The sequence below is a fragment of the Vipera berus genome (assembly GCF_964194415.1).
Source record: "Vipera berus genome assembly, chromosome: W".
In the NCBI taxonomy this organism is placed as follows: Eukaryota; Metazoa; Chordata; class Lepidosauria; order Squamata; family Viperidae; genus Vipera; species Vipera berus.
In genome coordinates, this window is record NC_138210.1 from 52,219,997 (window position 1) to 52,244,361 (window position 24,365).

At 43.0% G+C, this 24,365-nt stretch overlaps 4 protein-coding genes across 4 annotated transcripts in view; 1 reads left to right on the forward strand and 3 right to left on the reverse strand.

Moving 5' to 3' along the window:
- LOC308676510 (histone H4) overlaps positions 1–24,365 on the reverse strand; it is a gene marked incomplete at its 5' end in the record, with an annotated part of 198,724 nt that overhangs the window by 165,006 nt on the left and 9,353 nt on the right. The gene's annotated exons all lie outside the window — the stretch shown is intronic.
- On the forward strand, positions 18,532–19,239 carry LOC308676506 (histone H1.3-like). The gene has a single exon (XM_081342338.1). The coding sequence runs from the start codon at positions 18,584–18,586 to the stop codon at positions 19,208–19,210; it is 627 nt and encodes a 208-aa protein (XP_081198464.1). The 5' UTR covers positions 18,532–18,583; the 3' UTR covers positions 19,211–19,239.
- Positions 19,948–20,358, reverse strand: LOC308676508 (histone H3.2; the record flags this gene model as incomplete). Its single annotated transcript, XM_081342344.1, has 1 exon — positions 19,948–20,358. One exon carries the CDS (start codon positions 20,356–20,358, stop codon positions 19,948–19,950), a length of 411 nt encoding a protein of 136 aa, XP_081198470.1.
- Positions 22,629–23,089, reverse strand: LOC308676511 (histone H4). Its single transcript, XM_081342347.1, has one exon. It carries the CDS (start codon positions 23,057–23,059, stop codon positions 22,748–22,750), a length of 312 nt encoding a protein of 103 aa, XP_081198473.1. The 5' UTR covers positions 23,060–23,089; the 3' UTR covers positions 22,629–22,747.

A 24,365-nucleotide genomic window follows, 5' to 3' on the forward strand; every position in this document is an offset into this window, starting at 1 on the left:
ACTGTGTCTTTGCTAGGCTGGCTCTTTTCCTCATTTCAGGGATGGTCACTGTCCTTTCTGCTTTTTAGAGCTGTCTTCTCCCTCAGCTCCAGAACCAGTTTCTCCATCTCTTCCACCATTTCATTAATCCCTGGATTGGGTTGAGAAGAGGGTTTTGCTGACTTGAGCTGAGTGGATCTGGTGAGCCAGAAGGCAGGAAAAAAATCTGCGCCAGCAAGCCAGGGTTTGCCCAAAGCAAATTTGTGTGGTGCTGCTGGGTTTGTTTAACCCCGCCGTGACCCTCCAAGACAGGGGGTTTTATTCGAGAGGGAAAGGACTCTAAGCATTCAGACCAGGCACAGAGCAGAACTCCAGAAACAATGCTTAGGCTTCAGGCAAGAAGTCCTGGATCTCAGCTTACAAAGGTTGAATAAGGAGCAATGAATCTGAGCACATGCACAGTGTTTCTTGCTCAACGGCAGTGGGCTTCTGAAAATGGGGAGCTCCGAGTTTCCAGGTTTCCATAGAAACCCGATTTCTCTTTGAGAGGTCCTTGGTGCTCTCTGACCTTGGTTGTTTTCTGGCAAACCTTTAATTATACACACTGAGTAACACCATCAGTGCCAGTAGGAAGCGGGGTTTGCTATTAAGTTATATTCTGGTGGCTTGCCCTGTCAGTGTTGATGGGAATGGTGTCTTTGGTTGGGCTGTTTACTGTTATCTTATTTGGCAGTCCCTTGATTGGAGTGTTGTTTGCTTCTTGATTGTAGATCTGATGTTAATCTTGGTGTTAATCTATGCTCAGCTGGGTGTTAATTGTTGGCTGGGAGATGTTTTGGTCTTTTTGTTCCCTTTACAGCTTGTTGATTTCGCTTTGTGAGAAAGCCATGGGGCTGAGTGGCAAGCTTGGTGTCTAGAGGATGAGGGAAAAGAATACGTGGGCGGGCACGGATACTGTTACTCCTCACATCTCATTGTGGAGTCAGGTTTTGTTAGGCAAATTTTCACTTGAGTTCTCCCTCTGTAGTGGCAATGAGAAAGACCATGGCTATTTCGAGGAATTTAGTGTCATATATTTTGATTTTCACTTCATATTAAGACTATTCAAGAGCTCATTCTGAGCTAACTGGCTTGTTTTTCACCTTTGCTCCCTGAATGAAGGAGAAGTTGCGGAGGGGAATTTTTATGTAGTTTCAAAGATTTTCCTGCTATGAAAGTCTCAAGTCTTTGATTCCCACCCCAGAGTCAGGTGTCAGCTGGTCAAGGTCAGATCTAGCAGTCTCTTGACCGTAGCAGGGCCATGAAGTCATAGTGCCAGGTTTTGATAAAAACCATGGGCTTGTTGTTGTCCATGGGGAGCTTCTGCATGGAACCTAGCACCTAGCCTGAGCAGTGGGTTGGACTAAAAGACCTCCAAGGTCCTTTCCAAATGATGATGATGATGATGATGTAGTGTGGAAATTGGCCACTTTGGGGGTACACCTCTGCTGACCTTATTAAATAATAATAAAACTTAAAATCCCTTCACAGGTAGTTCTCAACTTATAATCATTCATCTATTGACTGTTCAAAGTTACAACAGCACTGAAAAAAGTGACTTATGACTGTTTTTCACACTTGTGATCATTATAGCATCACGTGATCAAAATTCAGATGCTTGGCACTTGGCATGTTTTTGTGACGGTTGCAGTGTCCCAGGGTCATGTGATCACCTTTTGTGACTTTCTGAAAGCAAAGTCAGTGGGGAAGCCAGATTCACTTAACAACCATTTTACTAATTTAAGTACTGCAGTGATTCACTTAAACAACTGTGGCAAGAAAAGTTGCAAAATAGGGCAAAACTCAACAACTGGACTCAAGTGGGTTTGTAAGTTGTATTTATTGGAGTGTTTATTGTCTCTAGATCCCCCCAATAAACCCCTAATTGTCTGGCCACCTGTGCATTGCACTGACTTTTGGCAAAACACTCTCTCTACTGTGTTGGTTGTCCTCTACAATACTGTACAACAATCCTCCATTTTTATCCTTAATTGTGGAAATAAAGCTTGCTCTTTGTCTGGCAGCTATGTGGTGTTATGTGGCTCTCTTGAGATCCCCAGAACTTTAAACTGTCCCTTAAGGTTGCAAAAGGGGGGGATCTCCTGCACTATCAGAAGGACCAAGACTGGCCCAAACCTGTTAAAGTTTGAAGTGGAGAAGAAGCTAGCATGCAGATTTTTTTAAAGTCTTTACTTTAACCTTCCCAAACAGAGAACATTTTCATCACACTGAAAGGCGGGAAATAAGTTGCACGAGGATGCTGGACAGGCTACCAGTTACAAGGGGGTGTCCACAGTGTGTGTGTGGGGGGGCGGTGTTTGTATATTTATGTGTTTGAAAGCCAAGATGGCAGCCCTGTGATCATGATTTTGTTGAGGAGGACTACCTGTGAAGGGATTTTAAGGCTTTTGATTTGCCCCCTATGTTCATTGCAACCAAAGTTGCAATTCTGAAAAACAACAGTTTGCCGCTAAATTCTAGCAGAACTAAAGTGAGAGGTTTCAGGAAGGGAGGCCATATTTGAGCTGCAGTTTGCTCCATTCTGGTTCCATGTGGAGGCCAGAAAAGGGTTGTTCTCCAGCTCTTCTGGCCAGCAAGTCACATAAACCAAGAGCATCCAGGACAAATTCTTCTTGAACTCAGATCCCAGGGATACCAACTGTTCCATGAAGGTGTGTCCTCTTCAGATCAAATGTCGGGGCTCTGTTTCTGCCTCACACAGCTTGAAAGTGGGGTGTTGGAAATATGGCAATGACCAGTTCTATTTCTTTCTCTCTTTTTCCTTCCTTCCTTCCTTCCTTCCTTCCTTCCTTCCTTCCTTCCTTCCTTCCTTCCCTTCCCTTCCCTTCCCTTTCCTTTTTCTGTTTCTCTCCTCCCCAATGGCTTTCACCTGGTAGCCAGACGCCAGCTGGAGATGGGAGGACAAGAGAATATGATTTGGGGGAAACCGCTCACGTCTCCCTTGGCTGTTATCCCAAATCCCAGCCTGAAGCCAGCACGGGCCTCCCACCCACTGTGCCTAATTTGTACACCCGCGCCAGTGTCTTGCAGAAAAATAAATGGAGAGGGAACAGCAGCAGCACTACAGCAGATGTGGGTCAGAAAACCCACAGTTCCACTAACAAATACTGAATTTGGCTCTCTCAAGAAGAATGAAAGAACCTCGGTTTTGAGCCGAGCCTGTCCCAAAGAGATTTTTTCTTCTTCCATGATATCTTGTCTGTTTCAGTGAAGCTTTAATATAAATTACGATTTGTATTAGTTCTTATTAGCATGCTTAATATGAAATACCTGATGTCATTCCTACACTATCCAGAATAAGCTATTTGTGTTTGACCCTTCACCGAAAGTGAGATTGGAAGGACCTAAATTTGACAAACACACACATAAATCCATAAATAAATAAAAATATGGAGGATGAAGAGACCCAGTTAGTTAAAAACAGCCTATGAAGTTTGATCTAGGCCTCCACACAACCACAGAGTTGGAAGGGATCATAGAGTCCAACTCCTGCACAGTTCCAAAATCCAGATCAAGTTATCCCAGAGAATTGGCTGCCCGGCCTTTGAGCATATCTCATGAAATGTCTTGAGTGAGCATGTGAGCACCTTCATGCCAGACTGGCCTGCTTGTTGAAAACACAGACATTCCAATCTGGACGGACAGGAATGTGTGCAAAATAAAATATAGGCAGTCCTTGATTTATAACCACTTGTTTAGTGACCATTCAAAGGTACAACGGTACTGAAAAAAGTAACTTTTAACTGGTCCTCACACTTATGACACAGCATCCCTGTGGTCACATAATCAAAATTCAGGTGCTTGGCAATCAGCTTGTATGTCTACCTGTTGCATGGTTTCACAGCATCATTTGATCCTCATTTATGACCTTACAGTCAGCTTCTGACAGGGAGTCAATGGGAGAAGCCAGATGCCCTTAGTGACCACATGATTTACTTAACAATAACAATAACAGAGTTGGAAGGGACCTTGGAGGTCTTCTAGCCCAACCCCCTGGTCATGCAGGAAACCCTATACCATTTTGGACAAATGGCTGTCCAATCTCTTCTTAAAGACGTCCAGTGTTGAAGCATTCACAGCTTCTAGAGGCAGGTTGTTCCACTGATTAATTGTTCTGTCAGGAAATTTCTCTTTAGTTCTAGGTTGCTTCCCTCCTTGATTAATTTCCATCCATTGCTTCTTGTCCTGCCTTCAGGTGCTTTGGAAAATAGACGGACCCCCCCCTCTTCCTTGTGGCAACCCCTGAGATATTGGAGCACTGCTATCATGTCACCCCTAGTCCTTCTCTTCATTAAAGTAGATGTACCCAATTCCGGCAACCGTTCTTTATATATTTTAGCCTCCAGCCCCCTAATCATCTTTGTTGCTCTTCTCTACACTCTTTCTAGAGTCTCAACATCTTTTTTACATCGTGGTGACCAAAACTGGATGCAGTATTCCAAGTGTGGCCTTACCAAGGCATTGTAAAGTGGTATTAACACTTCACGTGATCTTGGTTCAATCCCTCTGTTAATGCAGCCTAGCACTGTGCTGGCTTTTTTGGCAGCTGCAGCACACTGCTGGCTCATATTTAAGTGATTGTCCACTAGGACTCTGAGATCCCTCTGACAGTTACTACTATTGAACAAGGTACCACCTATACCAGGGGTAGGCAACCTCGGCTCTTTAATGACTCATGGAGTTCAACTCCCAGAATTCCTGAGTCAGCATAGCTGACTCAGGAATTCTGGGAGTTGAAGTCCATGAGTCATAAAAGAGCCAAGGTTGCCTACCTGTGACCTATACTGTAACTGTGTGTTTGGTTTTTCTTGCCTAAATGTCATAAAATCGTAAAATCAGGGACAATTCATTTGATTTAACAATCATCTTGCTTAGTGACAGAAGTTCCAATCCCAACTGTGAATGTAAGTTGAGGACTACCTGTAACCCTGAACATTTTTGTTTTCTGGGCACAACAGACCTCACTCTAGAAGAGGTGACTCCTTTCCTTTGCAGGATAGAAAGCTGACACGGGAGCCAGAATGGCTGGTGAAGAAATTATGAGAAAAAAATATCTTGGCCAGCCTCTTTCTCTAGGCAAGGCTTGGCTTCTCACACTCACCTGTGGACATGAGAGTGTTCTTTGTCCATGCACAGAGTTTGTTTTGCCACCCTTGTGTGAGAAGAAGTTTGAAGTGAGGCCTGGAGGTCTGGAAAGAGGCTTTTCATTCTACTTTGGTGGGGGGGGGGGGAAGACAAAACAGTGGTTGAATGTCTCCTTCCTGCCCCAGGATCCAGACTTACTTCTAGCAGTCAATTTCCAGAAAAAGTATGCATAGTTAACTCCGAAGTGAGAAAGCAAATCCCCTTATATTTACCATGTCTCCTTAATAAGGGGCTTTAGGATTTAAATCTAAAGTTTATATCACTTAGGAACAGCGGATTTATTAAATCACAAATCATGTAATAAATATGCAGCCCAACTCTGTTTGTATTTTTAATTGCAATCCTGTGATCATATGACTTCCTTGTTTGTAGTCTTCTCCACTATGAGGAATAAGAGCCTTACAGTATTTTTATTTCAATTATAGCAGTTACATTATTATTGCTGTAATTATAGCTGTCCAGCCTATCTCAAACATATAAGGGCTGGGAAACTATTTGATGGCCAGACAACAAAAGGAATCTGAAAGCTATATTTTTAATGTTTTCAGAAAAGGTGCCATCAGAATGATTTTTTTGCTACTATAGCCCAATGTGACTTTCTTCCTACAATATTTTCAGGAATATTCCTACAATATTTTCAGACCTCACATGTAAAAAAAGTTTTTAAATTTATATTTATTAAGAATTTTCAAGGAAGGAAGGAAGGAGAAAAAAACAAAAGTAAACTAAAGTTAAGAAATATATAAATGACCTTTGAACTTTTCAATAGACAGTCATTGTCCTTCCTCTCTCTTAAATATTTTACCAATCCCCTCAGTCCATCCTTTAACCCACATCTTTCATAATCTTTAAATCCACAAATCATTTATTCATTTTTTCTTCTTTCAGCAAAAAGACCACATGAGGGTTCCAGTCTTTTTTAAAAAGTTGTTTGTTCAGTTTTACCATTCCTGCAAATTCTGACATTTTCACAATCTACTTCTCCATTGTGGGAATGTTGTTATTTTTCCATTGTTGACCATACAGCATAATTTTCTAATTTAAAAAATGGAAGGAAGAAAGAAAGGAAGGAAGTTTAAATGTACAAAGAACACGTATGTATACTATGCTATTTTAAAAACTACTGATCAGTGTTGAGATCCAAATAAATATAAATATCAACAGTAACAGTGAATACCATACACATAATAACATAACATGGGAAGTAAAGTGATTTCTATCCAAACAAAGACTTTATGTTAAAAGCAATCCAAACAGGGCTGATGATTATCTAGTCTAGACTTATCCTGTTTTCCCAATTAATACTCCCTTTCCCAAGTTCTCAAATGCCAGAAAGAGGAATATTGAGATACAAATATTATTATTATTCTCCTTGTAGTGGTTTGTTTCTGTTATGTATATAGGGAATGTGTCTGGTTGAGATGAGCCACTGACACCACCAGGTGGCATGGTACCCTGTCCGGATTGGCAGGGTAGTCCTTGGCGGGAAATTCAGACAAGGGGATTGGTTCCTGGTATACCTGGCTAGGTTTATAAAAGGGGCTAATAGCCCTTTGTCTCCAGTCTTTACCATCTTCAATAAAGTATACTATGTTGAACCCTATTGTCCAGAGTCATCCATGCGGTCCAGGACCCACAACACAATAGTTTGTTTTGCTTTTATGACGTCGTTGTTTCAGTCCTCCTCCCCCACCACCATTGTCCCCGAGAGTTTTCTCCTCAAACAGCAGACCTGACATCAACTGTACCCCTTTTACTTGTTTTTCTGCATTGTGGTCCTTAACAGGCAAGCAGGTGACTTAGCCCTTCATATCGGTGGTCAAACAGCTGATAATGAGCTGGAGTGTTGAACAAAGGAAGTTGGAAAAGAGATGGCAATATTGGTTAAATCTTTGCATTGACTCATCAATTATTTCTCATGCTGTCCTCCTTTCTTTCTTTCTGGAAGCAGAAGGCCTGAGTTTAATGGCAATAGTGACGAGCAATTACTTTATAATTGCCTTTATAATACAGGACATTTGTTCAGGATGCTAAGATGAAGGAAGAAGGCCAACAAGGGTGTTGCTTCCTTTTGTGCTAGCAAAATTCTCCCCTGCGGCTGGTATCTCCATGGTGTTTTGAATGTTCAGCAGCCCATGAAGGGGAGGACATCGGAAATGGGTGCAAGTAGCAATAACAGCCACATCCCAGTGACAAATATGTGCTAATGAGGAAGCTTCTGCTAAGGGCTTCAACTGAGGGACTACAAAACATCGGGAGAGAATAAGTGAAAGAGTGGGGAGAGGGAAATGAAAGCAACAGTAATTTGGCCAGTACTGCAGAAATCTAATTACTTATAGATTTAACCTATGCCTCCAAAAAGAGTCTGCAAGTGCTGTTAGCGAATGGGGTGACGATGCACGGAATAATATTAATTATGAAAGTAGATATAAAGGTGTAGAACAAGCCACAGGCAGACGTGATTTATAGCTGCTAAATTTCCCAGCCCATACCTGGAAAACTGCCTTTAATCAACCATCTTGCAGGAAGAAATATAACGATACGTTTGCATCACCACTTATTTTTGCTGGAAAAGAAGAGAACTGGACATCATTAGCAGTAAAGGGAGGGAACTGAGTAAAAAAAAAAGATTTTATGCCACAATTCTACATGGGTCTATGTAAAAGTAAGCCCATTAAGTTGAAGGAGGTCTGTATGGACAGAGGACCTTAGCTCTACAAAAGCTTGTCTACCTTTTAGATAAGGTCTGGAGGGAGAGAAGACTATAGAGATATCTCTATATCTCTAGATATCTCTATTCTAGAGAAGCTGAGATGAAGAGTGGGATTCCTGCGACCATTCTAGAAGCTCTAAGCTACTCTTTCTAGATAGCTTAGCAAAGTCTTTGTCTCTTGAGTTGCAAAAGCTTTTAAGATACCTTGTTGAAATGTTGATTCTTGAAGTTAAATTAGGACTATCCTTTCCTGCATTAGAGCCAACACCATTTATGGAGTAGACGGCCCCATTACCCCCCCTTTAGCTAACAACCAAACCTCCTGGTGCTGTTTTGTTAGTTTTTTTTTTAACAGTGTTTGTGTTCTTCAGAGGGAGGAGGAGAAGAAAGGAGTGGCATTTCTAAGCTTCATTATCATCTTCTATTCTGTGCTGGGTACCAATTTCAGGCAGCCTTCCAAAAAAAAAAGAGTAGATGACATTATGGAAAAAGACTGATAGGATCAGCACTGGGTAAGGAAAAATGAATGGAATGGAAAAATGAACAGACACAGAAATGACTGGCTGAAGATTGGTGCCTTTACTGTGAATCTGCCTTCTTAGCTTACCTCATCAAAGAACAGGTAGGTGAGATTGAAAGCACCTTTTCCTTTCTGTCTATAGAACCTTTTAAAAATGTAACATACCAGCAAAAAATGGAAGGCTCACTTCTTCCATAGAATTTGATCCTATCACCCATCTGATCTCAACATCAGTTGCTAGTGTAATATCCTTTTCCATGTCATTCATGAAGCCTGTCATATGTAAATTCACTTTCAGCTCAGTCTCTTTTGTCAAGTAAAACTTGTTCCTCTTCCATAACACATTTTAGACAGTTTTCCATAGAAGCAGATATTGCTATTGACATTGTTAATATTAACTTCTGACTTCACTTCTCAACAGCATCCTTCAATAATTCCAGTGTTAGAATATTTTGTGTCACTCTGTAACTGTTAGTCAAGTTTATGTGTACTTCTCCTTTAATTGAAATATTTAGTTCCCTCTAGTATCCAGTTTTTAAAATCTTTTTTTTATTTAAAATGAAACTATTTTCCCGAAGGAAGATTGTTTCTAATTAATTCCACAATCATATTCCAAATTTATCTGGAATTCTAAAATTAAAGTTTTAATCCATCTTTTGATGTTTATTTTTTTTAAAAAAGCTTGTAGTTCTTAATTCTTAAGCTTGTAATTAAAACTTTATTTCATTCAGGATTGAATGCAAAATGACCCAGTGCTTTCAAATTTGTCAGTCCAAAGGTTTGTAATGGCTAAAAGGTAGCTAACAAGCTATTTCCAAAAGTGATTAGAAAAGGAAGTATGCAAAGTTAGTGTCCTTTCAAAGGTGTGGACCATCCTTTGAGCAAGATAACTATTCCCTTATCTCACCCTGCTTAAAACCTGCTGGAGACTTCTATCTTGCAATCTTCTCAGGAGGAGCAAATGTGTGGAGAACAGGTTCGAAAAGGCCAGTCTAATCATTGACTCTTTGTTCTCTGTGGTTGTCAGCTCTGCTTTTTCTTGGAACTATCTTTAGTTCGCCATTCTTTTTCTGTGAGTCTCAATACTCTTAAGAGACACCTTGTACAAAATCACTGGCTCCTGATATTGAACTGCTAAAGAGTTCTTAGCTCAATGTAAAATTGTTCAACATCTAATAAGAGAGTCTCACTTGTTATTCAAATCAGGCTTAGTACAGGAAATTAGAAGGATTTTTAAAAAGGGATCCAGGGTTGATCAGGGAAACCACAGGTCAGTCATCTTGGTGTATAATTAATCGGCCATGACATCTCTGCTCTGCAGTTGGAACTGAACCTCACTCATATGGACACAGAATGTTTCACCACAACTACCCAATTTTGGCACCTCCGCCACAACCCCTGGCTCCCGCTGAAGGTGGGAGCGATCTGTGCACCTTTGTGTCCGCTGCAACATCCCATGTGATCCATGCTTTGCAGAAGCCTTGCAAGAGCCGACCTACTAAACGGAAAGTGAATCTCCGGCGGTTTCTCCAAAACCAGCTATGCAGGTATTGTTGGAATGTTTTCAGCCTCCCTACCTCTGGAGCAGGGGGTCTTGTGGACTTGTGGACTACAACTCCCAGAATTCCTCAGCCAGACACTGTGGCTGAGGAATTCTGGGAGTTGAAGTCCACAAGTCATAAAAGGGCCAAGTTTGAAGACCCCCTGCTCTGGAGTAACCGGACCTGTTCTAAGCCACCATCCTAAAATGAACTGGGACCATTTAGGTCCGTGTTTGTCCCAGCTTATTGGTAGAAGAAGGATGTCACCCAGGTGATTTAGGGATGTAATATTAAAGCATCTCCCAACTGATGCTTTAAGATTTGTTGGGTCCTTAGCTCTAAGAATTCCCAACCCACATGGACTTCTGGAAGTTCTAGCCATGCATTTAACTTCAGCACCTCTGGAAGGTTTCCGGTTGGGGAAGATAAGCTGCAACAGGAGTTCTCTTTATACCAGGATTGATGTTTTTAATTGGGTTTTGGAGGGGAGACACACAAGGACATTTTTTTGTTTTTGCTTTTCAGGGAATTTTTTTTTTAAGGCAGAAAAGGTGAAATCTGATTTCAACACAAAGAAAAAGGAGGGTGAATGGTCCTGTATTTGTTCTTATATTATGAAAAAGTGCACCAATGAAAGCGGGCCTGGGTGGGGCTGAGTGGATTTGAATGGCATAAACCTGGAATTGGGAAAGCAATTCGCTAGGACACACCTGGAATACTGCATCCAGTTTTGGTCACCATGATGTAAAAAAGATGTTGAGACTCTAGAAAGAGTACAGAGAAGGGCAACAAAGATGATTAGGGGACTGGAGGCTAAAACATATGAGGAATGGCTGCTGGAATTGGGTATGTCTAGTTTAATGCAGAGAAGGACGAGGGGGGACATGATAGCAGTGTTCCAGTATCTCAGGGGCTGCCACAAAGAAGAGGCAGTCAAGATGTTCCCCAAAGCGCCTGAGGGCAGGTCAAGAAGCAATGGATGGAAACTAGTCAAGGAGAGAAGCAACCTAGAACTAAGGAAAAACTTCCTGACATTTAGAACAATTAACCAGTGGAACAACCTGCCTTCAGAAGCTGTGAATGCTCCAACACTGGAGGTTTTTAAGAAGAGACTGGACAGCCATTTGTCCAAAATGGTATAGGGTTTCCTGCCTGAGCAGGGGGTTGGACTAGATGACCTCCAAGGTCCCTTCCAACATTATTTATATTATTATTATTATTATTATTATTATTATTATTATTATTATTATTATTAATAATAATAATATTATTATAACGGGGCTTCAGAACATCATGCGGTCTGCACTTGATTCCTCTTACTTTTAGAAGTACTTAGTGATGATGTGCTTCACATATACAGGTAACTTACGACCACAATTTAATTCCTGTTGCTATGCAAGCCAGTTGTTAAGTGAGTTACACCTGATTTTTACAACCTTTTTTTTTTGGTCTTGGTGAAATACAGCAGAGTTATCATCTGTGAAGGGTAAGCAGAGACGTAATAGCAAAATTCAGAAGTTTGTTTAAGCTGTAATGAAATGTAACACTTTGTTCTACCGGGTAACTGCCATTCACAGCTTTTTCCCCTCTCCTTTCCATCCCACTCCAGAAGCTTTTCTGACATTGAGGCTGCTACTCACAGCTTGGCCTCCTCCATTCTTTCTCAAGAAGCTCTGGCATTGCCTAAGGTATCCCAGGAAAAGGCCCCTCTGAAGCCCCCCTCATCCCAGCCAGTCCAGACTCCTTCTGGCTCTTTCTCAGGCATAGCAGAAGCTTTTGCAGCTCCAGACCCAAGCCCTGGTTGGTGTCTCTCCCTTGAGTCTCTCATGTCAGAGCCTGATGAATTTTTTGAACCCATTGCCAAGGAGAACTTACTCGACCTGGATGCATGTGGTTCAAATCTGCTGGGATATGATACATACCCCAATTCACAGTCCTGTGTACTTTCAACAGTCTGTGGAAACCTCCTGGAGCCCCCCCTCCAGTCTGTTCTGCAGTGTCTCATCTCTGCTGCCACTCCAAAGGCAACGTCAGCTTCTGCCTGTGACATCCACATGCCCTTCTGAGATGTGGGAATAGGATGGTTTTCCACTACATACCAGTGTTTGTAGAGGAAGAGGAGGAGGAGGCAGAAGAAGAGGCAGAAAGAAAGAAAGAAAGAAAGAAAGAAAGAAAGAAAGAAAGAAAGAAAGAAAGAAAGAAAGGAAGGAAGGAAGGAAGGAAGGAAGGAAGGAAGGAAGGAAGGAAGGAAGGAAGAAAGAAAGAAAGAAAGAAAGAAAGAAAGAAAGAAAGAAAGAAAGAAAGAAGAAGGAAGGAAGAGAAAGAAAGAAAGAAAGAAAGAAAGAAAGAAAGAAAGAAAGAAAGAAAGAAAGAAAGAAAGAAAGAAAGAAAGAAAGAAAGAGACATTTTCAACGTACCCTCACTTTGGTGAAGAGAGAACAGCAACCTCCTTGCTGGAGAGTTTTGGGACATGCTTTGGTGTTAAATCTCTGTCATGCTAGCCTTCTGTAAATGGATAGAAGGAAAAGCCTTGAGGAAGAGGAGGGAAAAAACACCCTCCCCCTCCCCAAAGAAAAAATTTGTTCAGATAAAAGAAATCTGAGTCTGAAGCTATAACCTGAGAAGGCATCTGAGATAACCTTCCCCCGTTCTCATAAAACTAAACTTCTGACTTTCAAGGTTCTGTAGTAAAGCAGCTGTGTAATAAAAGTATTATTGCCTGCACGAGGTTGGTTGCCTAGTGGGGCCTGCCTTGACATCTTTCTGCGCCCTTAACCTATTTATTTATTTATTTAATTTTATTTATATACCGCCCTTCTCCCAAAGGACTCAGGGCGGTGAACAGGGCAGATGTATAAAATACAAAAGTTAAAAGGAATTAAACATAATGCCCGAGGTAAAAAACAATAAATACAAATATTAAGAACAATAAAAAACCCAACCCACCCCCCATCAGGCCAAGCCGGCTTGTTCAAACAAATGCGTTTTCAGATCGCGTCGGAAGGAGCGGAGGTCGGGCGCCATCCGGAGCTCAACCGGCAACCAGTTGAGATGCCAGCGTCTAGCATTGCATAGCCGGTGGCTCTGTTGGGTGAAATTTTGGACAGCATCAGATGGAAGGAGGCTATTCAATGGCGGGTTTCTTCCCGCCCCTCCCCCGCAACGCCTCTGATGACTTCCCCCACCAAAATTTTAAAGGCCAAAGAGAAGATGGCTTTGAGCACCTTTTCTGTGGTTCCCACTTCTGTCCTAGTTGAGAGGGATCGATGGGTGTTTGAAAGGGAAACTGTTACCCAGTCTCTGAAGTCAGCTTAGAATGGTGTTATAAAATAAACAGGCCAACCCCACCCCCCACCCCCCTGCAACTACCTCCAACGTCATAGGGGGAAAAAATCACACAACCCAGAGGCTACTCACCTTGCACCCTTCTACCTGCTGCAATATTTGATATCCAAAATATTGCCCACCAGTGGCCCAAATAAATCCTCTTCTCCCCCTTCCCTCTCCGCTGGCCTCCCCTCCAGAAAAATTGTGGTGTTCATGATACAAAGTTTCCCATGTCACCCTGCTCCATCATAGGAAAAAAATGTTTATTTGTGGTACTTCTGTCCCAGTGAGAGACAGTTTAGTGTAGTTGTTGTAGTTTTAGAGATTATGTGACTAAGAGTCTCCCCTTAAGCAAGAACCCAAGCCGGTGATCTCTCTCAGCCTTAGAAAGAAGGTAAGGCACACATGCACGCACGCGCGTGCGCGCACACACACACACACACTTAAATCCCCCCTGGAAAGAGCTGAATATAGTGTACATACTATTTTGTTCTCTTAATTTTTTCCAAGAACATCAGCACCCATTAAGATAGGGCAAGCGATTAGTCTGAAATTCCTGAGGAGTGAAGGAGGGAGAGAGAGAGAGAGAGAGAAAGAGAGATTGAGATTCTTTATCAGATGGTGGATGTCAGTATTAAATATTTGTTTCTTTCTGCCCCCTAGTGGTTTGATCAATATTATGTGAAATCCCACCATTACCAACACCACCAAACTCTTTTAAAGCAAGGATTACGTAGAATCAAATCAGAGGTAAAAGCCACTTTCTGTCTTTCCTTAGTGATTTGCAAGAAGATTTTAGTTCTTTGATGAATGACAACCATTCATTTATGGGAGAAATTAAATGAGCTTATAAAAGATGTCAGCACTAAAGTCAACTCATGTCCTTGCTTATACAGGTAGTCCTCGAATCGCAACTACAACTGAGGCCAAAATTTTGTTGCTAAGCAAGAATTGCTGATTTAAGTTGTTAAGTAGGTTTTGCTCCTCCTTCAGTAAACCGCGAGTCTCTTCGTAAATCAAGCCCGAAATACGTTTCACACCTCCACGGCGAGCCAGACGGCGTATAGCTGGCATGCTGCGGCCCGGTACTGGTGGGTCGAATCCCAAGTGCCGCATAGCAGAGTGAGCGCCTGTTACTCGTCCCAGCTTCTGCCAACCTAGCAGTTCGAAAGCACGTCAAAATGCAAGTAGAAAAATAGGGACCACTACGGTGGGAAGGTAACAGCGTTCCGTGCGCCTTTGGCGTCTAGTCATGCCGGCCACATGACCACGGAGATGTCCTCGGACAAGCGCTGGCCCTTCGGCTTTGAAACGGAGATGAGCACCGGCCCCTTGAGTCGGAAACGACTAGCACGCATGTGCGGGGGAACCTTTACCTTTACCTAAGCAAAATAGATAAATGGACAGGAGACACTTTCCAAGGGGGGATTTTATTTGCTGCCAGGAAATGTTTCTTGGCACAACAAAAGGAAATACAGGTACAGGTTGTCCTCGACTTACAAGCACAATTGAGCCTAAAATTTATGTTAATTAAGTGAGCTTTGCCCCATTTTACAACTTTTCTTGCCACAATTGTTAAGTGAATCATTGCCATTGATAGGTTACTAACATGGTGGTTAAATGAAATCTGGCTTCCCCTTGATTTTTCTTGCCAAAAGGTTACAAAAAAGAATCACATGACCCTGGGACACAGCAACGGTCCTAAGTATGAACCAGTTGCCAAGCATCTGGATTTTGATCACACAATCGTGGGGTCGTAAAATGGTCATAAGTCACTTTTTTCAGTGCCGTTGTAACTTTGTATGGTCACTAAGTGAACAGTTATAAGTCAAGGACTACCTGTAGTCCTCGACTTGCGATCACAATTGAACCCAACATTTCTGTTGCTAAAGGAGACATTTGTGAAGTGAGCTTAGCCCCATTTTATGACTTTTCTTGCCACAATTGTTAAGGGAATGACTACAATTGTTAATTTAGTAATATATGGTTGTTAAGTAAATGTAGCTTCCACACTGACTTTGCTTGTCAGAAGGGGATGACACAAGCCCAGGAGCCCCAAGATGTGTCAGTTGGCAAGTGTCTGAATTTTGATCAGATGACCATGGGGATGCTGCAAGGGTTGTAGGTGTGAAAAATGGTCATAGGTCAACTTTTTCCAGTGGTCTTGTAACTTTGAATGGTTGCTAAACTGTTGTAAGTCAAGGACTGCCTGTATTAGACAGGATATTTGACTATGGAGAGTCTCAGTCATCCAGATCATGGCGGTCCCAAAGGTGCTTTTTCAAGAGGCAACTGGATTTTCTTGTTTTTTTTCCTTTGAAGATGTTTCGCTTCTCATCCGAGAAGCTTCTTCAGATCTGACTGGATGGCGGGGAATGGAAGGATTTATACTCCTTGCAGACAGCTGGTCATTTGCATTCTTTTGGAGAGTTATTGAGGCCACCTGGAGGTTTACCTGTGTCCTCAGGGTCACCTGAGTGGTACAAATGGGTGTGGAGCCTTCTTGGAACTGCTGAAAGGACCGTGATGTAGACTGGAGATAGATGATGTCGTATCCCTCCCCCTCTGCTGGGAGAGGGGGATATTATGGATCTCTTCTCCATGTATCCAAGAACTGATATTATCCTATCTGATCTGGGGATCAATGGCTATCAGGTTGCCTCTGAAAGTCACCTGCTGACAGATTAGTGAGAGACTTGTCTACAGGTAGTTCTCGACTTAAGATCACAACCAAGCCCAAAATTTCTGTTGCTAAGCAAGACAGTTGTTAAGTGAATTTTGCCCCATTTTACAGCCTTTCTTGCCTCAGTTTTGGGTGAATTACTGCAGCTGTTTCAGTTAGTAAAATGGTTGTTAAGCTTCCCCACTGACTTTGCTTGTCCCCACATGACCCTGCGGCACTGCAGCCATCACAAATATGAGTCTGTTGCCAAGCATCTGAATTTTGGTCAAGTGACCATGGGGAATGCTGCAAAGGTTGTATGTGTGAAAAATGGTCATAAGTCACTTTTTTCTGTGACTAAATGAACTATTATAAGTCAAGGACTACCTGTACTTGGTTGGCCACTGTGAGAACAGACAGCAGGACTACATGGGCCAGGGCCGTGGTGGCGAACCTATGGCACGCGTGCCACAGGTGGCACATAGAGCCCTCTTGGTGGGCACACGCACTGTCGCCCCAGTCCTAGGCCGTCAGCTGGGTTGTATAAAACCTTTTTGCTTTAGGCCTTTGCTGCTGTGTGCAAAAAAAAAAAGTTCAATCAATTTCAACTTCTTGCGGGGAAAAAAAAGATCTTGCAAACTTGGAATTGATTGAACTTTTTAGACCCACCCAGTCTGCCGTTACCACCGCAGCCACGCCCACCCAATGGGCCACGCTCACCCGATACCGATGATACATAAGTGGGTTTTGGGTTGCAGTTTGGGCCCTCGGTCTCTAAAAGGTTCGCCATTAATGGGCCAGGGGGTCTGATCCAGCAGGCCACTGCTTATGTATGTCCTTATGGTAATTATTGGAGGTGATGGATACACATTCCAAAGATTTCCAGGGTAAGAACTGGGACAGACTTGGTTAACTTTCAATTACTCCCAACCTCCATTGTTATCAAACCTACTCAGCTGAAAGGCAATCACGAATGCATATAATATATGCCATAAAGTTTCATTCCCCAGCAGCAATATAAAATGAAACCAGAACTATTGTACAATGGAGGAATTTTAAAAGACAGGATTAAAATACTTCCTATTTCTCAGAGTTAAACCAAATTGAACTGACATATCCTTGTGTTGACAAGAAATAGAGAAATCATTTTAAAAATACTATCAGTGCTTAGAAAGTCAGCAATCGTGCTTGATTGCTGGAGATAACGTCTGGAAAGAATAAAAGTTCAATGTAAGTTTTACAGAAAAGTACTGATCACTCCCAGTGCAATTGCATTTCTACTATCATTTTATTTTTTTCTAGCATTAGTGACTGGATATCTGCTACTATACTACATTTCTGAAAAGTGATAGTCTCAGAGTTAAACCAAATTGAACTGACATATCTTTGTGTTGACAAGAAATAGAGAAATCATTTTAAAATACTATCAGTGCTTAGAAAGTTAGCAATCGTGCTTGATTGCTGGAGATAACGTCTGGAAAGAGTAAAAGTTCAACGTAAGTTTTACAGAAAAGTACTGATCACTCCCAGTGCAATTGCATTTCTACTATAATTTTATTTTTTTCTAGCATTAGTGACTGGGTATCTGCTACTATACTACATTTCTGAAAAGTGATAGTCAATTACTTTGAAAAAAATACGGAGTGTTTATTAAACACCAGCGATAGTTTTCTCCATTTTATGCCACTGGAATTTTATAGGAATCAATATACACTTATCCAGGGGCCATCCACAACATATTCTTCAGGTCATCGTTCATTCCGCCAAATTTTGGATTTAAAGTTAGGATTTTTCCCCCCATTAAACAACAGCAGGGAGAATGAGAAATGCAGGAAAGGAGCCATTTAAAAACCTTAAACCTTTTGAAGCTGCCCCGAGCCACTCACTCCTTGCCAGAAACGATGCTCGATGGCGTCTGACAGACAAGCAAACTTCTGTCAAAGAAAGAAACTTCTGTCAAAGAAAGAAGGAAGGCAAAACCGGCTTTTTCCTCGGAAGAATAAAAGTAAAAGTCCCCAATCGGAAGCGTTTTCCCAGCGAAGTCGCCTCACTCCGACTCCAAAGTGAATGAATGAATGTGTTACTTGGGACAATTCAAGCGGCTTCTCCAGCCGAGCGGCCGTCCGGGGAGAGGCGCTTTCCTCCCCACGCCGCCCCGGAGTCCCCCGAGAGCGGCCCGGCCCCCTTCCCCAGCCCCGCACTCCCAAGACGAGGCCGGAATTTACGCCAAAACACCCAACATCTCCTCGCCGGAGACGCGCCGAGCCGAGAGCCGCTCGGCTTCCGCCCGCTTTTCTCCCGCCCGCCGCCTGGCCTCGGCCGAGCGCCGCCCCCGAGCGAAAGGCCGGCTCCCCCCGCCCCGTTTCCCCCGGCCCCGGGCGCGCCCCGCCGCCCCGCCGCCACTCGGGGGAGGCTTTTGGGGCCCCCAAGAAACACAAAGTGGCCGCCGGCGGAGCCGCGTCTGGCTGGCGGAGAGTGGCGCCCGCGAACGCACCAATCAGGGCGCAGCTCCGCCCCTATAAATAGCAGGCAGCTCCGGCGCTGCGGGTCAGACTTTACTTTTCGGCTGCCGGAGACTCTGCGCCCGTTGCCCGCCGCCCGCCGCCGCAAGGAAGCCGAGAGGCCCCGAGGAGAGCATGTCCGAGACGGCGCCCGAAGCCCCCGCGGCCGCTGCGCCGGCAGCCAAGGCGCCGGCCAAGAAGGCCAAGAAGCCCGCGGGCGCCGCCGCCGCCAAGCCGCGCAAGGCTTCCGGGCCCAGCGTCACCGAGCTGCTGACCAAGGCGGTGGCCGCCTCGAAGGAGCGCAACGGGGTGTCCCTGGCGGCGCTGAAGAAGGCCCTGGCGGCGGCCGGCTACGACGTGGAGAAGAACAACAGCCGCATCAAGCTGGGCCTGAAGAGCCTGGTGGGCAAAGGCACGCTGGTGCAGACCAAGGGCACGGGCGCCTCGGGCTCCTTCAAGCTCAACAAGAAGCAGCAGGAAGGCAAGGACAAGGCGGCCAAGAAGAAGCCGGCCGTCAAGAGCAAGAAGCCCGCCGCCAAGAAGGCGCTCAAGAAGCCCGCCGCCAAGAAGAGCCCCAAGAAGGCCGTCAAGAAGTCGGCCGCGGGACCCAAGAAGGCGGCCAAGAGCCCAAAGAAGGCCAAGCCCGTCAAGCCGACGAAGGCAGCCAAGAGTCTCGCCAAAGCCAAGACGAAAGCGGCTAAACCCAAGACTCCCAAAGCGAAGGTGGCCAAGCCCAAGAAGGGGGCGGCCAAGAAGAAGTAGAGGCGCTTCTTTTGACTTTCGATCCCAAAGGCTCTTTTAAGAGCCACCCACTTTTTCTATTGAAAACTGCTGACCTCATTTGAGACCCTGGAAAATAAACTCTTCAAAAAAAAATAAAGGGAACACAAGATAAGACATCCTACTATTAAATACAGTACATTTTGGTGTTTTAAAGTCTTCCCTTTATTTTTTTGAGCAGTATATATCACACACACACTGTATGCTAAACCTCGGCCAAGCACCTCCCTCGTAGAACCGTATAAGCAGTTTCCTTTTCAGGGTTTCACTGTCCCCCAGACCGTTGGCTGAGGGAGGGGTGGCAACGAGAGCGCTACAAAGGTTGACTCAGCCTTCCATCCTTCCGAGGTAGGTAAAATGAGGACCCAGATTGTTGGGGGCAATAAGCTGACTTTGTAATAATGCCGCTTGGGGTGTGTGTGTGTGTGTGTGAAAGCCCTAATAAGCAGTCATATACATAGAATGAAGGCTACTGCTAAGCTTGTAAGCCGCCCTGAGTCTTCGGAGAAGGGCGGGATATAAATGGAATTAAAATAAAATAGTCCCCGTGTAATATCACCATTAATTATCTGTATCCTAAAGCGACACTGTAAATAGTACCAAAGCAGCTGCAGGGACTTGTACTACGTAAATGACCAGGCTCTTTTAAAGTGAAAGCGTAGGTGGCTCTTAAAAGAGCCTTTGGGGTATAACGAAGCCTCCGAGTTGAGGTGAACGATTTAGGCTCTCTCGCCGCGGATACGGCGAGCCAACTGGATGTCTTTGGGCATGATGGTGACTCGCTTGGCGTGGATGGCGCAGAGATTAGTATCCTCAAATAGACCCACCAAATAAGCCTCGCTGGCCTCCTGAAGGGCCATCACGGCCGAGCTCTGGAAACGCAGGTCGGTCTTGAAGTCCTGAGCAATTTCACGCACCAAGCGCTGAAAAGGGAGCTTACGAATCAACAGCTCGGTGGACTTTTGGTAGCGCCGGATCTCTCGGAGAGCCACAGTGCCAGGGCGGTAACGGTGAGGTTTTTTCACGCCTCCGGTGGCGGGAGCGCTTTTGCGAGCTGCTTTAGTAGCAAGCTGCTTCCTTGGTGCTTTGCCACCGGTGGACTTCCGAGCTGTCTGCTTGGTTCTGGCCATCCTCCAAAAAAAGGAAAGCTCACTCGCTTAAAAAGTTCGGGTGAATGAATGTGGCGGCTGAGCTGGTGGGTATTTATAGGCAGCGTCCCTTCGTTTCATTGGCTGAGAGTGAAGTCATTAACCCTGTTTGAATTTCCCGGGCTCTGCCGTGATTGGACAATAACAGCACAGCTCTGATTGGTCTCCTTTCCTCCTTCCGCAGCCAATCGCTCTTCTGTGATTTTAATTGACTCGAAGCATCCTGTCTCCCCCTCACCCGCGTTTATCGATACTAAGAGATGACGTCTCCATCCATGCAAACATACCAGGAATAATAAATCTTGTAGTCTGTCCAGTAGAATGAAGGCTACTGCTAAGCTTGTAAGCCGCCCTGAGTCTTCGGAGAAGGGCGGGATATAAATGGAATTAAAATAAAATAAATAAAATGAATAAGTAACAGATGGGAACTTATCAAAAAGAGATCCAGCCTAGAACTAAGGAGAAATCTCCTGCAGTGAGAACAATTAATCAGAGGAATGACTTTCTTTGAGAAATTGTGAGTAATCCATCACTAGAGGTTTTTAAGAAGAGATTGGACAGCCACATGTCTGGAAAAGTCTGCTCAAGCAGTGAGTTGAAATCCAAGGTCCCTTCCAACTCTATTATTCTGTATTCTCTGCTTTCTATTGTGAAATCCTAAGCACAGTAACTCAGTATATTACACAAAGTTTTATTTCTGCTAAGACTGCAATTTAATGCCATTTTCTTAAAACATGACATTTCTTTCCTCCATATGGATTGCATTCAAAAACATGGGAAGTGGGTCGGATTAGAGGTTTATTAATTGCAGCACATCTCCAAATTACCGTGTCTGATTTCCTAATCACAACTGATTTTCTAATCAAAATTGGTAGACTATTTAGCAATCTTCCTTTCTTTGTACTCAGCAAATGTCAGCAAAAGATGCATTGTGCCTGAATACTCCATGGTTGATTTTGGCCCAGATTGAAAATAGGGATATTTAAAAGTTTACAAACATAAATTACAAAACATTCCATGTACAAGCACACCCACAATTTCCCCAGTCTAGTTCTTTTTAGATATGTTGGATTTCAATTTCACTTCCAATTCTGGTAGATTTGGTGGAAATTGGACAAAGATGGTCAGACTTTTTTGCCTTTTCTGCTATGTGGAGGAACGATTAGCAATTTATATAACAGATTTAAATGTTATTACCAGAATGGCTCTTTAGAAAGCAAGAGGGTATTGCAGTGAGGGTTTAAACAATGCACTAAAAGAATTAACTATTAAATCCTTGCTACAAAACCGGTCCAAATCAAGCAGATAAAAATAGAAATTAAAGGTGAATCTAGTCCTGGAGAGAAGTATGAGCCCTACACCAGTCAAATTGCAGTAAGAGAAAAGCTTAAACAAGCTTTAATATTCTCCCAAACTCATCAAAATGGGATAGTAAAAAGCCATAACAAAAACTCAGGCCGATACTGTAATTCTCAGAGAGAATGATTTACTTAGTTCTGGAGCAGAACTGGCATCTATTTGTAGTGTTAGTCCACCAACACACATTTTAAAGACTGGGACTACTTCCCCCCCCCCACCCCATTTTCATCAGTCATCCAAGTGAAGGCAAAATCCAAACTCTTCAATCCACATAAATTAACAAAATGCAAAGAAATCCTTTGAATTGTTACTGTTCAGCTTTAAGAGACAGTACTGACGTTTAAAACATTTTCCAAATTAGACCCACTGCATTAGGGCTGCAGTTTTTATTCCAGACGAATTCCCACTGAATCCAACAATGTTTGAATATACGGCTGTTATACTAGTTAGAAATATCCTTTTTCAAAATATTTATTAAATTTTTATACCACCCTTCTCCCGAAGGACTCAGGGCGGTGTACAGGGCAATAAATATCAAAATATAAATACAAAAGTTAAAAAAGAAGTTAAAAAGGATTAAATCACTTATTTGACATTGTGGTGCTTGTCTTGTTACTTACACAAATCTACAATTTGTTTAGTTAAAATGTTGCAATGCTATGAATATTTTCATGTTAGCAATAGTAAGGAGCCTATTTGATATATGGGTTGAAACTCCAAGGTACAAAGCCATAAATCATGAACCCTACCTCAAACAGCAGTGTGACCTGGGGCACTTTTCTCACAACTCTTTATGTTGGAAAAAAAATAGTAACCTATTTCAGGAAATCTTAAAAACCTGCAGGCATAGTACCTGGAAATTGGTAATAAGCACTCACACCACTGTATTAAGATTTAAAGGTTTATACCAAAATTCTGCTTACAAAGCCAACAAACAACTCAAACTCTTTTTCTGAAAGATTTGGCGGCCCTGAAAAGGACCTTTAGAGTTTTGTACTGTTAATTCAACTTTTTAGCCTCCGAAGCCGTAGAGAGTGCGACCTTGGCGTTTCAGGGCATAAACGACATCCATCGCAGTCACGGTCTTTCGTTTTGCATGCTCGGTGTAGGTCACGGCATCACGAATGACGTTTTCCAGGAAAACCTTCAGTACGCCCCGAGTTTCTTCATAAATCAAGCCAGAAATACGCTTTACTCCCCCACGGCGAGCCAAACGGCGAATAGCAGGCTTGGTAATGCCTTGGATGTTATCGCGGAGCACTTTCCGATGTCTCTTCGCGCCCCCTTTTCCGAGCCCTTTTCCGCCTTTTCCACGTCCAGACATGATTCTTTTCTAACACGAGACACCTCGCTTGCAGAAAGAGAAATGCTGTTCAGCGCGCGAGTCTCTCAGCTTATATTGCGCAGAGACCGACCAGAATGAAAACAGCAAGGGGGGGAGATTTTTTTTAAAAAAAAACGAACCTTATTGTTCCTTTATCCAATGAATGACTAATACGGAATTAAACTGTCCAATCAGAATACAGTAAATAGAATTCAAAGCTATGCACGATTTTGGCGCCCATTTTTTTAAAAAATAATTATGTGGCGAGTCTAATTTAATCTACACGGTCTCAAGCCTCTCATAATTTATCTATTGAACATGCATTGTTATAAAATTTAAAACTGAATAAAGGGATAACTTTGTTGTTTGTTTTTAAATCTACTGCGAATAAGGTTTTAAAACGTCTATTGAAATATTTTTCCCTGATTACTTCAGAAAGGCATTTATTTTCCAGCTCTTTTGTGAGACAATTCCAAGAATGTAAGGCAAGGGTGAAAAAAAAAGCAAAGAAAGCCAATGCCTTGTATGTATTACTTCATTCTTGCAACTAAGTTGCCTTTTGTGCAGTTTAGTAGAGGTTTTCTCCTTTGCTTCCCCTCATTTTCCCTGGAGACATGATTGAAAGGGAGCAAGAAAAATAATATTACTGGTAATCATCTTTTGCAACTTTCATCCCACAAACGGATTGAAAGTAATGTCCATTTTTAGAATATTGAATGGATTTTTTTTCCTTTTAAAAATCTTCCAGGATTGACCCAGGATTGAAGAGGTGGACTATTTTGCTTTCCTTAAGATACTTGGGATTTCATCCTCCATGAGTTCCAATCACAATAAAAGGATGTGGTAAAAGAAATCAAGATGGCAATACACATAAAAAATAGGCTAAGCTTCAATTACATTTGCTTTGACTGATACCATGACTGTTCGGATCATACCCAGCAAACACCTCTGTTCTATACCCAAAGCAAGGGTTCTGGGACAGTTTTAATTTAAAAGGCATCTATTTTTGTACTAATCAACTGTCTCTTGGGCTTGTAATTCTTCACCTATTCCTTAAGAAACTCAAGCTTACTACTTTGAGAAATTTGTTTGACACCCATACTAATATAGAAGTGAATTCTGTTTAATAGAAAGGGAAGGTAAAGGTAAAGGTTCCCCTGCTTCAAAGCCGAAGAGCCAGCGCTTGTCCGAGGACGTCTCCGTGGTCATGTGGTCGGCATGACTAGACGCCAAAGGCGCACTGTTACCTTCCCACCGTAGTGGTCCCTATTTTTCTACTTGCATTTTTACATGCTTGGCAGAAGCT

What these genes read in the sequence shown, in the direction of transcription:
- LOC308676506 (XM_081342338.1), top strand. Translation starts at nt 18,584, where the DNA reads ATGTCCGAGACGGCGCCCGAAGCCCCCGCGGCCGCTGCGCCGGCAGCC.
- LOC308676511 (XM_081342347.1), bottom strand. Translation starts at nt 23,059, where the DNA reads ATGTCTGGACGTGGAAAAGGCGGAAAAGGGCTCGGAAAAGGGGGCGCG.